Consider the following 15,491-nt stretch of genomic DNA (forward strand, 5'->3'; position numbering starts at 1 on the left):
CTCTCTACATCAGAGGGCATTAGTTTACCTGTGGCACAGCAATATCAGCGACCAAGCCCACCTCTGGTGTATGATGTTCTGTTCTCCTAGACGCACCGTCTACCCCTCTCCCCGCCCGACAGAACCTTGCTATATGACCAGCTTGATTACAACGGTTACAAATAGGTTTCCCAGCAGCATCATAACGGTACGTTCTAGCTGGTCTACTCATGGCTGGTGTAGTAGTTGGTGATTGGGTGGTAGTCAAAGCAAAATGTTTCAATAAAAGATCTAATTGAGCTTGTTGTTTCCGAAAACTTTCTTTCAATTCTAACAAATCATCAGTAGGCTTGGTTACAACAGTTTGGCTGTCTACATTACACTCACCCACCACTTCAATCTGGGTATCACAGGAATAAGCACGGGTCCTTGGATTACCAATATGATCACCTTCTTCCACCCATCGGATGGCTTCACTGCGAACAGTTAGAAAAGACACATCAGGATTCTGCCGTAAAGATCGTTTCAACTCTCTGCGGAGCATACCATCCCGAACGTGTTCAATAAATTGATCACGCACTAGATTGTCAGCGTTAGGAATTGCAGTAGGACTTCTTCATTTAATAACTTCCATTAGCGACAGTAAAGAATGTGAATCCTCAGGCAAAGACTCTCCTTCCAACTGTCTGTGTTGAAAAAACTGTTTTTGTACGCCAATATATGATTGAGAACATCCATAGATTTCACTTAAGATGGTTAGAATTCTGTCAGGGTTGTTCTTATCAGCTGCCGGCCGGAATTTTATTTCTGTTTTAGCTTCACCGTCTAAATGGTCATATATAAACAAAGCTTGCTCAGCAGGGGACATGTGACGGCTCTCTAGGGACCTGTGCATCTCTTCCACCCAGTCTTCCACCGTTAACCCATCAGAGGATTTGCCAGAAAATCTTGAGCATTTTCTCTCTCTTGGTACATACACAAATCGCTCTGAGACAGTAGGAGTGTCAGTACTATTACGACTAGATTGTGGTGTGGAATTAGTGCTAGCCCTTAACCGTTCATTGTCAGTCTGTAGCTGTTGTACCCGTTCTGTCAAGGCCCTAAGCTGTTCTTCCATATCACCAGGTGAACGGGACATAGCACTATGCTGTACCAACACAAAAAGAAACAAAATCACAAACAAAAATAAGCCTTAATTGTAAGTCTAATCAAGATCCTGCTTGTTAAAATCTTCGTCTTGATTCCAGTCAATCTTCAGACAATAGCTACTGTTTTGATTCTAAAAAAAATCACTGAGTGCCACAACAACCTGAAGCCAATAATGAGTGCCCCTTTCCTTGTATTCAGTACTCAAGAGAAAAAGATTGCCGACTACGCCATATGTGACCTACAGCTAAGAATTACCAAAGCATGCAGGAAACGAGTTGAGACTGATACAAAAATTATTTATTTTCCAAATGTTCAAGTTTGTCACAAGCAGTCTCTAGAACGAGACTAATAAAAACATTCAAAATGTATTAGTTCAATATCCTAAAAGTTCTGTATACATATCTCAAGTCTTTAAAAAGAAATGATGACAGTTTGGTAGGGCACTCAACATAGGCTTCAAGTTTACAAAGAGCCTTCACAAAATCAACCAGGACGGGGTCTCCTCACAATAAATAGTGCCACACAGGACACAAAAGAAAACAAAAGAAAGGGAAATGTATGATTTACAGCACAGCAGAAAATGGCCTGAGCCAAGGTAAGGTGCACTACAAGCTGAGCAAACAAAGGTGACCACAGCAAACACTTAGGAGTGAGGAGCCCTGTTTAAGATTATTACCTTCTGGGGATTAATGTAGTACTTAAAGCTTAGGTCTGAGGGCATCACAGATACTTTAAGAGTCTGCTAAATGCTCACAGTATAAGTGTACTAAGTACAGAGTTATAGCAAATCTAATTCAACCTATACAACCCGAGTCATAGACCCCTATGGCTCAGGAGTACCAGTTTCCAGTATGGATGCGCTAAGTCAATGGGTAAACCCGTTAGTAAATCTATGAACTAATACAGCCAGAAGCATAGACACTATGCCCCTGAGTAACAGTCTCCCGTATGGAAATACTGTGTGTATGTACTAAGTCAGGAAATAGCCGTCAGTAACTCTATGAACTAATACAGCCGGGAAGCATAGACCCCTATGTCTCCAGAGTAACAGTCTCCCGTATGGAAATACTTATGGTAGTATGGTAGGCTACTTATCTATGATTTCAATGTTTAATTTCAATGTACAGCGCAATCCTTTGCAACGGGCCAAACATAGGCCTTCAAACACCAGTATGGACAAAATCAGTGTGGCACAGAACGAAAATAAACCAAGACAAAACAGTGGCTATTATCAGTACCAACACAGTCGTTCCTAAAACAGACACAACCATAGTTAGTAAACTACAAACCATGCACTATGAATGCAGTAGGTGTAAACTTCAAATGTTTGTACCTGCTCCGTCATGGCAACACTGTTGACATAAACTCCCGAACACCTGCGTAAAGCAGTCCAACCTCCGTGTGGATGCAGCTCGCACTGTAACAGTTGTTAAAAAGTAGCAGTTGTTACGACTGAACTGATGTTAGTTAGTGCACTTAGAACAAAACGGGAGGTCATACCTAATAATGGACACAGCAAGGGTACGGAACCTCCAGTGTTCGTTTGGCATATCCCTTGTCCATCAAAGTTACTATGCACCCAGTCTAAAAGCATTCGTTAGGTTAAAGACATTTGACTACCACAGCTACAATACATTTCTAGGTCTGCTCAAACATAAATAGCATACCTGTGTGAAAGCTCTAAACCAGTGTTTCTCAAAGTGTGGTCCGGGGACCACTGGTGGTCCGCAAGCTATCCCAAGTGGTCCGCGAGCAGACGTTGTAAAAAATAATATAGATGAGTTGTTTGCAATATTGAACCAACTTGTATTTAAATCCAAACAGTTCTGCAACACTGCCTATGTAAGCTATGCCAATTTAAATCATATGAATCCTCTGACACAATAAGCAAGGTGCAAAGACAATAAGCAAGGTGGTTCAGTGAGTAGGCCTATTGTGTCTATTAGCTAGGTGGTCCGTGAGGTTTTTTCTAATGGTTAAGTGGTCCTTGGTCTGTAAAAGTTTGAGAAACACTGCTCTAAACCACCACAGTAGTCGTCCTAAACGAGATGCTTTGCTTTGTTGCTGAACTGAGGACAAGTATTCTACCAGCGACGACTCGGTAAAAGCACAGGTGTTGCCTTATGTTAGTGAATGACAAACGAGATCAAACGATACTTTGCCACAGACACAAGACTTTATCTATCCCGTCAATCACTCTGTCAAAGTAAAAGCCCCCCTCCCCAAATCAACAAACAGCTCCTGCTGCAGGCTACATATGTATGTACTCTTTTGATCCCATGAGGGAAATTTGGTCTCTGCGTTTATCCCAATCTGTGAACTAGTGAAACACAAACAGCACACAGTGAGGTGAAGCACACACTAACCCGGAGCAGTGAGCTACCTGCTACAGCGGCGCTCGGGGAGCAGTGAGGGGTTAGGTGCTTTGCTTAAGGGCACTTCAGCCGTGGATGGCATGGGAGAGAAGTGCTCAACCACTTCCCCCGCCCACATTTTTCTACTGGGTCGGAAATCGAACCGGCAACCCTTCGGTTACAAGTCTGAAGCCCTTACCAGTAGGCCACGGCTGCCCCTCCCCCATCCAGCAAAATGAATTCCATTAACTTTGCGGTTATGCCTTTACTCTTTTCCTTGCTTAAAAAAGCTAACAGAGGTTGCTGACTTGTGGATGTCCCAGTGCTAGTTTGAGCTTGATGTTTACCTTAGCCATGATGGCCTTTGCTAGCTTTGTCAAACTTTGCATGTCCTAAAACAACCCTTAACGTTCGTTTTTTAAAAACTGTGCAACTCACCGAGTGGTTAGTGGTGTTCGTTGATTATTAAAATCAAATATATCGGCGCAATGTATGATTTCCAGCCATCTTATTTGCTATTGTGGAACTATTTTTTCAGACACCTCACACCGCATATAAGCTTCCGCTCAATATTTGAACCTGAAGCATAGACGGTGGCGCAGTAATATCAACGTGCAATGAGTCTTCCAACAGAAATCAATGGGATTTTACAAAAAGCCAAATAAAACACGACAGAAACTGTATTTCGCTACGCTACTTGTTTTGGAACATCAACGAACACCACTAACCACTCGGTGAGTTGCACAGTTTTGAAAACGAACGTTAAGGGTTGTTTTAGGACATGTTTGAGTATGCCTGTTGGCAGCCACTCTGAGTAGTCAAAGGCATAGTTCGAATTACAGGGGGTAATGGGGGGTACTATACCCCCCAGTGAAGACCCAGTACCCCCCAAAGAGACAGGAATATCAGTTTTGGGGGGGTCAGATATTTTTTCTGATATTGTGAAAAAATATCATTACAGTTGGCTACAATACAAGTGAACTCATATTTTCACTGTAGGAACATTTTAATGTAAAGCGATTTCGGACACCCCTATTATGGACCGTACCATTTTTAACCACCGTGGCGCTAGAAGCAACGGAGATAGAGAACGAACAACTTCAACTTCTCAAGCAAATGTCAACGTTGAATGACAAAACGCTAGGTAGATTCCTCCAGTAGGCTAAATTCGGTTTGCTGCTGACGTGCATGTGTGAATGTAAGTTGCTAGCAGACGTCTAGCTTGTTGAAAATGCTATTTTACAGCCTTCACGTGTTTTTGATCTTTCATAGCTCATGTCACGTCTTCATACATTTAATTACCGGCGGCTACTTACCTGCTACTTACCCACTGAGGCTAGTAAAGTGGACCTTAGTTAGTTACCAAGGTTAGTCAGCAAGATAATTATAGTGGATGGAATCCACTATCTTGAAATCTTGGCTTCTTCTTCTTCTTATAACCTTTTCTTTTTACCTTTTCAAGAATGAATGCGACTCTAACCGCTTAACATACAAACATGTTGAAATAACCGTTGTGTAGGTCTGGAGTTGGACAAGAGAGGTATTTTTTCAGATCTTCTTAAACGTTAATACTTTTTGAGAAATATGGGATTAAAAATGTCAAAAAGCTCATTTTTTCCCCATGGACTTGTATGGCTGTGATGTCATAATGGCCTAAAGCCAGCTGCACTTGTTAAGCTCCCAGAGAAGTTCCCGGGCTAATCAGAACACTGGCACAGGTGTCACCTGTGAATTCAACTGTCTCAGCTTCTAATGCATACAATCTGGTGCTCCCTAAAACTACAGATCCTGTTTAAGTGTTTCCCGTCTGTCAAAATAAGTCACAGCCATATCTCATGCTTTGCGCATTATATCTCCAGAACGAGAACCAGAATTTGGTACAAGTGTTTGTATGGACTCAAAGATGAAGTGAGTTGATGTTGGAGGTCAAAGGTCAAATCCATGAATACTCTGAGCGTGATATCTCAAAAATGCCTTGACATACATGCCTGAAATTTGGTATGAGTGTTTGTATGGACTCAAAGATGAAGTGAATGTTGGAGGTCAAATGTCAATGTGAAAAACACCTTGAGTGTTATATCTCAAGAACGCCTTGACACACTCAAAGATGTGAAGAAGAAAGAAGAAGAAAGTGATTCAATTTTTTTTTCCAGGAATCTCCCTACCAACATTAAGGGAGCAGCTTTCCATCCACTATTGTAATTCCTCTGGCATTACATTTTCTAGTTCTCTATTTAAATAATTTATTATTATTATTTTACATTGTGGTGAGGTAAAATCGATTGTCATTTCCAAGGAGATGAACTCCAGTCCATAGCCTAGGTGTCCATTCTAATTTTATCTTTAATACATTATTGTGCCCTTTTGAAATTAGTTTGGCACAGATCCTGTGTTGTTTTTAGATAATAATAATAATAATAATAATAATAATAAGCTTTATTTGTATAGCACCTTTCATACACAGAATGCAGCTCAAAGTGCTTTACATTTGAAGCATGTAACACAATAATAGTCAGTCAGTCATTATCAATCACTTTTCTTTGCTGTTTATGATCTACTCAGCAACATATCAAAAATATAGAAAATGACATGTCATAAAACTGGCAGCCTTAACCCTCTTACCCCCCACATGCACGCCATATGGCAACTGTGGCAAGGAAAAACTCCCATATTCCAGGAAGAAACCTTGAGCAGAACCTGACTTAATAGGGGGAGCCCATCTGCTTCTGGCTGGCTGCGCCCTCCAATAGTAGCAGATGTAGAATAATCTGAAAATGTAGTCTACAGGATAAGATGAGTTAACTAAAAGCTTTCCTGTACAGGTATGTTTTCAGATCTTTTTTAAAAATATTTACTGAACTCGCCTGCTTGATGTACAGAGGCAGGGTGTTCCATAGTTTGGGGGCATAATGGATAAACGCAGCTTCTCCACTTTGCTTGTGGAGCACTTTGGGTATGATTAAAAGATTTGAATTGGATGATCTAAGTTTCCTTTGTGGTTGATAAGATATTAAAAGCTCAGAGATATATGAAGGTGCTATGCCATTCAGAGCTTTGTAAGTAATTAACATAACCTTAAAATCAATTCTATAGGAAATAGGGAGCCAGTGCAGTTCAGCCAACACAGGGGTGATGTGTTCTCTCTTCTTAGTCTTAGTTAAAAGTCTAGCCGCAGAGTTCTGTATGAGTGCCAATTTCTTTAGATGTTTTTTGGGAAGACCAGTGAAAAGTGCATTGCAGTAGTCTAACCTGCTAGTGATAAAGGCGTGAATTAGTTTTTCTGCATCTTGTTGAGTTAAAAAGGGCCGCACTTTGGCAATGTTTCTCAAGTGGAAATAGGCCTGTCTGAGTAACTTTACTGATATGGGGCTTAAAACTTAACTCTGCATCTAGGATGACACCTCTGCACAAGAGGGTCTGATGTAGCTAAGCCTATATAACATCAGTGAAACCTGTGGAAACATAAAAAGAGCCAAGTAACCTAGGCTAAATAGTACATGCATTTAATTTGTTTTTAATTGGTTAGTAGGCCTATTGTTTTTAGATTCTATTATTTCATATTTTTTGTTCAATAAATGTAGTTTCATCTGAGAACCCTGATACTAGGCTATCTTAATGAAACTACTGTAGGATTTGATTTTATTCACAGAGACACTATGAAGAAAAGGAAAAGTGTATGTGTGCATGTGTATGTGACTCATTTGTACAGTAGGATACTGTAGTGTTAATGATACCCAGCTTGTTCTGGTTATCAGATTCTTGTAGGTTACCGCTCTGTTAGTATGCTCCTTAATCACATAAATATTGCTCAGGTTTCACATATCTCTAAGCAATTGTGATGATTTGACACTGACTACCATAGACTATAATAGAAAATTGGTTTCTGTTTATACAGTATTGAGAGGGTTGGGTCTTACCTCCAGGTCTTATGAAATCTAAAAATGAACCAAATCAATATTTCATGAAATAGGCAATAGGCTTCTTGTAAAGGTATTACTTTTACTATTAGAATGGTATTTCAGTGCACTTAACTTCTAACTTTTGAGAGCAAAACAGTTCTCTTTTGGATATATAATAACAATGAGATATATTCTGTATAGCTTACTGATTATCAGTTTGTCGCATGTTTAGACCTTGTATGTGTGTTGCACAACACATGTTGCACCTGGCGATCACGATGGGGATTGATACTGTATGGTAGTGGACCATGATGGCCATAGAAGAACTGAAGGAGCAGTACCCCCCAATTATGGTGGGGTAAAACGAGTCAGAAAAGTCGAGACAGGACCTGTCGTCAAAATTTCGGTGTCCATCACTCTAGTTCATCCAAAACAAACCAGAAAAAGGACTCAAACTGCTAAATACCGGAATTTTCCTTTAACTAAAACTGTGAGACTGAAAGACACAGGCACTCAATTAGACCTACAGACCACAAATGTAATTACATTAAAGTGTAATAGTTTGTAAAGTGTGAAGTATATATTTTGGCCTTTTTTGCCTTTACTATGACAGGACAGTGGTGAGGCAGACAGGAAGCAGGCGGGAAGGGAGAGATGTTGTGGGATCACAGCCGTTGCTTAGTTTAACTAAAACCTCCTGTAATATTTATCACGGTGGGAAAGTGTACATTTAGCGAGCTCCGAGACTACGTTAGGATTCCGTCTGTGTCGCCTACAGTTCCACACACAGTGGGTTTGGATCAACCTCCACCTTGAAAGCGGAGGTCCTGTGGGTGTTGAATACCGTGACCAAACACCACTCGTACAACGGGAACGAAGATATAGCCAAACTTTTCCAAACAATGTTCCCAAAAAAATAATAACATTGACATAGACATTGACATTTTTTGTAATTAATGATGGTCATAAAAAGGTCTTAAAAAGTCTTCAATTTTACTGACTGAACCCTGAACATATTCCGATCAGGGAGTATCTTTAGTAAGGATTAGGGAGTATCTTTAGTAAAGTAACTTTAGACTGAAGTAACTTTTATTATGCCCTCTGTCACAGCTGTAATTGAGCCTATTCCAATGGGTGTGGCAGGTGAAGACTACCTCAACAGATATGTAAATTCAGCTCTTCTTAAAGGCCTAACGGAACTATGCAAGAGAAAACCAGCAGACCCCTTTGTGAGTATAATACATTTCCAGTCCTGACTTATTTTGCATTTTTGTTACCTAATTGTGCTGTCTCTTCTTTTAAGACATGGCTTGCTGACTGGTTGATGAGCAACAACCCTAACAAACCCCAAATAAGCGTTGGTGGAACCCTGGTGTGATCTCTGATTATATCAACTTACCTGTGACTGTATTGGTTTGTCTGTGTTATGTAAAATAAATAAAGACTGGATGAATGAATGAATGAATGAATGCAGTCTCCCTATTGTACCTGAGTCCACACATGGCTTTCAGAGGGCATAGTGAGACATATGGACAAACATTGGGGATAGAAAGGGATGGGTAAAACCTAATTAAATTAAAAACAGCACACAATTAAGACAATAACCATGTGAACTCGATTTGAAATCTAGTTTAACATTTCTTTCCTCAAGCCATCCGTATCTTGAACACACACAAGACTAAATAAACTGCACTGTTTTTACACACTTGCACATGGACTGTACACACACTGCACTTTATACTCTGTCTATTTATTAAAAAATATTTCTTGATCTTTCTTTCTTCACATTTGCACAGAAAAAGCTGAACACCAAACGAAATGTCAGTACATGCTTTACGTTAGTATTTCTATGTATGTAACAAAACCTCCTTTTATTATTTCCTTGTAAGGAGAGACAGATAGGAGAAATGAGACGTCCTGCTCACTCACGCATCATTTTTAAGACGTCAATTACTGATGATGCTGCGCATCACCTCTTAGGCTAGAATAAACAGAAACGCAAATTGCAAAGAATATGAACTTATACCAAAGCCTAAAAATATTATATGAACAAGGACTCTTCCCACTTATTGACCCTGATAATGAGGTGATGTTTGTACCGAAGATAATAGCCTAGTATCCACTTGAAGGCAGAGGACAAAAGTGTGAAGAGCCAAACATCTGCATTTCCGATTTCTTCATCTCCGCTAGAGTTTAACAGGTTTGATAATTCAACATCCCCATGTTAATTTCCCATAGGAAAAATCTCATACCAGACCTCCTTATATGGGCAAAGATTTTTTTTGTTAGTGAACTTCATAGGACTACTGGGGCCTCATTTATAAAAGTGTTGCGTAGAAACCATCCTTCATTTGATCTTAGATCATTTCTGAAATGATCGTACGTGTGATTCAGAGAAAACGAACGTACGCACAAAAAAACGTGCGTACGCCACCCTTCCAGATGTGCCCATTATAAATCACAAATGAACGTCAACTTGTGCGCAGCAGGATGGTTTTAGGTCTCCGCCTTGTAAACACCCCCTCATAAATATCATTAGCATATGTTTTAATGAAATCAATGGCCTAAAAGCTGTAGCCTATGTAAAATTATATATTTTTTTATTTTACAGTAAAATTGTATATATTTTTTAAAAAACATTAGTATAGGCCTAGCCTATGCCATCTGATGTTAACTAGCCTATATGCGTCAGTTCGAATAGCTTAACTAATTATGTTTTTTTTTTCAGCAAAGCTTTCTAGAAAGAGATTGTATGCATCCATGTCCATTGTCCTCGGCTCGCTTTCATTCCTTTTGCTTGCAGTAATGTGAATAATCAACATTTAGTATGTTTAGGCCTACTTTGTAGAAAAAAAAAATTGGGTAGGCCTACCTTATGAAGGAAAGACCTCTAGGCCTACAGCATAATCCTATACGTTATGGTACAGTAGGCTAGGCCTACTGTACGTTTCCAATATGATCCAGGGTAATATGCCGATTTAGCCTACAAAACAGAGGACTAAATTATAAGCGTGATATGTCATGGCTTAACGTTTCTTATAGACTATGTTTTTGCTGAAAAAGTAGCCTAGTTCGCCAGTCATTATTAATTAATTCTGCATATCTTTGCTATCGTTTTCTTTCAATAATGTCAAATGGCTTAAACATTGTCCTTTATTGTTTGGTTTATGCCTACCTTTATATTTTAGCCTACATTATCCAATTCACGTATTGTCATCTAATCTTGGGCACTGCGGCTGCCAGTCAAAAAAAGCAAACAGGTGCGCGCTCTGCACCTCTTTACGCAACTCCGACGCAACACTAAATATGAAGATGCCCTGCTTTCAGAGGATAACTTCCTGTCCCTTGGTTGTGTAGGCTATATATGATATAAAATATCTATAGCCTACATTGTATAGGTTACATTCAAATATTACCTTTCTGTTACGGAGCTGGGAATAGGCCTATGAGCGCAAATTAGGATGTAGTGGAGGCTAAACGCGAGTAAACGCAGTTTATCCACCTCTGCCATTTCAGAAATAGAGTTTAGGCCTACCCACCTCTTAGTTTATCCACCTCTCAAAAGAGTTTATTCACTTTTAACATTCAAAACGGTATTATCCAATACTATCCTATATTCCCAATACTGTACATTAACCTCCACCATTATCAAACATGTTCTGAATGCCTTTTTTAAAAATCCGATACCGCATGGCGCAGTCCACCTCACCGAGATTGCAGAATTCATAGTTCACCCACCTCTTATTTTACCACTACATCCCTGGCACAAATGTAGCCTACTTTTCCTCTCCTAAACGAGGGCAATTGGACATTTTATGGTCAATATTAGATTGGTGAGAACACCAAATATACTAAATCACCTGTAAGAATGTTTCAATCATTCTATCGTAGGTCTTGGTGTTTTTTAGATATTATGAAATAAGTAAGCTATACGTTTTTTCACTTTCTTAAGTGGGCTATAGTTCTCATTAGCAGTTTTATGCCAAACCATGAAACATTTAGCTGCGTCCAAAAACGTCTTTAAAAATCTTCTGATATTGATCATGCATATGGCAAAGAAAGACATGAGATCGTTGGTCTTGGAATTTTGAAAATGCATCGCACTTAAACCTCAGACTACTTGCAGTACCCCGGCATTACCACAAGGAAATGGTCGTACGTCAAGTTTGAAACTGACGTGGAGATAAGCACTTTTCCACGTCAAAGACGTTTTTTATAAATCTGAGCGTTGGCATGGATTTGAGCGTACGCACAGTCTAAGATCAAATCTGTGCGTAAGAACGCTTTATAAATGAGGCCCCAGTACTGAAATTGTGGGGTGTTTTCAGTTCTCTGGTGGCACCAACCAGGACCGAGGTGAAGTTAGTTTGATATTCGATATTCGACAGATATTCAATTTTTTTTTAATGCGGCCGGTTTCACCCCGTGTTTGCAGACAATGTACAAACAGATGACCTGTCTACTTGCTCCCAGCCGACCTACTTAGGAACCGTCTATAAAGTACCTTCTGAATTACTTTCATAGTCTTTTTTACCAATAGCTTTGACATCATCTGACCTAGTGACTACAAACCAATGCAGAATAGTTATCCTATATGGGACTCATCAGACACACCTCTTTTTATGGTGACTGTGCACGCTGTATTTTATATGAATTTGTAAAATACCAGTACATTATTTCATATAAGAAACAGACTCCTTTTTTCAATACCTCCCAAGCCATATGACCTAGTGACTCCAAACCAATGCAGAATAGTTATCCTATATAGGACTCATCAGACACACCTCTTTTTATAGCGACTGTATGCGCGCTGTATTTTATATGAATATTTTAAAGAAAATACATTTTTCCCATAAGGAATGGTCTCCTTTTTTTCAATACCTCCCAAGTCATGTGACCTAGTGACTCCAAACCAATGCAGAATAGTTATCCTATATGGGACTCAAGACACACCTCTTTTTATAGTCACTGTATTTTATATGAATATTTTAAAGAAAATACATTATTTCCTATAAGGAATGGTCCCCTTTTTTTCAATAGCTCCCAAGTCATGTGACCTAGGGACTCCAAACCAATGCAGAATAGTTATCCTATATGGGACACATCAGACACACCTCTTTTTATAGTGACTGTATGCACGCTGTATTTTATATGTATTTTTTAAAGAAAATGCATTATTTCATATAAGAAACAGACTTTTTCAATACCTCCCAAGCCATATGACCTAGTGACTCACTGTGGAGTAGTGGAGTCACTAGGTCACATGACTTGGGAGGTATTGAAAAAAAGAGGACCATTCATATAGGAAATAATGTATTTGTTTTTACAAAATATTCATATAAAATACAGTGTGCATACAGTGGCTATAAGAGGAGGTGTGTCTGATGAGTCAGTGGTACAGTAGGCTAGGCCTACTGTACGTTTCCAATATGATCCAGGGTAATATGCCGATTTAGCCTACAAAACAGAGGACTAAATTATAAGCGTGATATGTCATGGCTTAACGTTTCTTATAGACTATGTTTTTGCTGAAAAAGTAGCCTAGTTCGCCAGTCATTATTAATTAATTCTGCATATCTTTGCTATCGTTTTCTTTCAATAATGTCAAATGGCTTAAACATTGTCCTTTATTGTTTGGTTTATGCCTACCTTTATATTTTAGCCTACATTATCCAATTCACGTATTGTCATCTAATCTTGGGCACTGCGGCTGCCAGTCAAAAAAAGCAAACAGGTGCGCGCTCTGCACCTCTTTACGCAACTCCGACGCAACACTAAATATGAAGATGCCCTGCTTTCAGAGGATAACTTCCTGTCCCTTGGTTGTGTAGGCTATATATGATATAAAATATCTATAGCCTACATTGTATAGGTTACATTCAAATATTACCTTTCTGTTACGGAGCTGGGAATAGGCCTATGAGCGCAAATTAGGATGTAGTGGAGGCTAAACGCGAGTAAACGCAGTTTATCCACCTCTGCCATTTCAGAAATAGAGTTTAGGCCTACCCACCTCTTAGTTTATCCACCTCTCAAAAGAGTTTATTCACTTTTAACATTCAAAACGGTATTATCCAATACTATCCTATATTCCCAATACTGTACATTAACCTCCACCATTATCAAACATGTTCTGAATGCCTTTTTTAAAAATCCGATACCGCATGGCGCAGTCCACCTCACCGAGATTGCAGAATTCATAGTTCACCCACCTCTTATTTTACCACTACATCCCTGGCACAAATGTAGCCTACTTTTCCTCTCCTAAACGAGGGCAATTGGACATTTTATGGTCAATATTAGATTGGTGAGAACACCAAATATACTAAATCACCTGTAAGAATGTTTCAATCATTCTATCGTAGGTCTTGGTGTTTTTTAGATATTATGAAATAAGTAAGCTATACGTTTTTTCACTTTCTTAAGTGGGCTATAGTTCTCATTAGCAGTTTTATGCCAAACCATGAAACATTTAGCTGCGTCCAAAAACGTCTTTAAAAATCTTCTGATATTGATCATGCATATGGCAAAGAAAGACATGAGATCGTTGGTCTTGGAATTTTGAAAATGCATCGCACTTAAACCTCAGACTACTTGCAGTACCCCGGCATTACCACAAGGAAATGGTCGTACGTCAAGTTTGAAACTGACGTGGAGATAAGCACTTTTCCACGTCAAAGACGTTTTTTATAAATCTGAGCGTTGGCATGGATTTGAGCGTACGCACAGTCTAAGATCAAATCTGTGCGTAAGAACGCTTTATAAATGAGGCCCCAGTACTGAAATTGTGGGGTGTTTTCAGTTCTCTGGTGGCACCAACCAGGACCGAGGTGAAGTTAGTTTGATATTCGATATTCGACAGATATTCAATTTTTTTTTAATGCGGCCGGTTTCACCCCGTGTTTGCAGACAATGTACAAACAGATGACCTGTCTACTTGCTCCCAGCCGACCTACTTAGGAACCGTCTATAAAGTACCTTCTGAATTACTTTCATAGTCTTTTTTACCAATAGCTTTGACATCATCTGACCTAGTGACTACAAACCAATGCAGAATAGTTATCCTATATGGGACTCATCAGACACACCTCTTTTTATGGTGACTGTGCACGCTGTATTTTATATGAATTTGTAAAATACCAGTACATTATTTCATATAAGAAACAGACTCCTTTTTTCAATACCTCCCAAGCCATATGACCTAGTGACTCCAAACCAATGCAGAATAGTTATCCTATATAGGACTCATCAGACACACCTCTTTTTATAGCGACTGTATGCGCGCTGTATTTTATATGAATATTTTAAAGAAAATACATTTTTCCCATAAGGAATGGTCTCCTTTTTTTCAATACCTCCCAAGTCATGTGACCTAGTGACTCCAAACCAATGCAGAATAGTTATCCTATATGGGACTCAAGACACACCTCTTTTTATAGTCACTGTATTTTATATGAATATTTTAAAGAAAATACATTATTTCCTATAAGGAATGGTCCCCTTTTTTTCAATAGCTCCCAAGTCATGTGACCTAGGGACTCCAAACCAATGCAGAATAGTTATCCTATATGGGACACATCAGACACACCTCTTTTTATAGTGACTGTATGCACGCTGTATTTTATATGTATTTTTTAAAGAAAATGCATTATTTCATATAAGAAACAGACTTTTTCAATACCTCCCAAGCCATATGACCTAGTGACTCACTGTGGAGTAGTGGAGTCACTAGGTCACATGACTTGGGAGGTATTGAAAAAAAGAGGACCATTCATATAGGAAATAATGTATTTGTTTTTACAAAATATTCATATAAAATACAGTGTGCATACAGTGGCTATAAGAGGAGGTGTGTCTGATGAGTCCCATATAGGATAACTATTCTGCATTGGTTTGGAGTCACTAGGTCACATGATTGGGAGGTATTAAAAAAAGTGGACCATTCATATAGGAAATAATGTAGTCATCTTGAATTGTGAGAACGAAGGAAGCTTATGGACTATGCTTAAATTACAGATTTATTTTAAATCTGCAACATAAAATGTATGATTCAATATGGAGATCAACGATATCATACTAATATGCAACTTTATCGCACTTAAAATTCACT

General features: G+C 39.0%; 1 protein-coding gene and 1 long non-coding RNA gene across 2 annotated transcripts in view; one reads left to right on the top strand and one right to left on the bottom strand.

The window, feature by feature from the left end:
• Window positions 1–8,842, top strand: part of nme5 (NME/NM23 family member 5) — a 54,950-nt gene extending 46,108 nt beyond the window's left edge. Inside the window, exons 5-6 of the mRNA XM_042073564.1 lie at window positions 8,492–8,610; window positions 8,685–8,842. Of these exons, the coding sequence (XP_041929498.1) occupies window positions 8,492–8,610; window positions 8,685–8,759 (194 nt within the window). The 3' untranslated portion in view covers window positions 8,760–8,842. The remainder of the gene's footprint in view (window positions 1–8,491; window positions 8,611–8,684) is intronic.
• LOC121693866 lies at window positions 148–2,816 on the bottom strand. Its single transcript, XR_006025604.1, has 4 exons — window positions 2,796–2,816; window positions 2,629–2,712; window positions 2,462–2,545; window positions 148–455 (listed from the first exon to the last, which is right to left on the bottom strand). It is a non-coding gene; the product is annotated as an uncharacterized LOC121693866 (long non-coding RNA).
• Window positions 8,843–15,491: the final 6,649 nt, after the last annotated feature.

Source organism: Alosa sapidissima, chromosome 20, assembly GCF_018492685.1.
Source record: "Alosa sapidissima isolate fAloSap1 chromosome 20, fAloSap1.pri, whole genome shotgun sequence".
In the NCBI taxonomy this organism is placed as follows: domain Eukaryota; kingdom Metazoa; phylum Chordata; class Actinopteri; order Clupeiformes; family Clupeidae; genus Alosa; species Alosa sapidissima.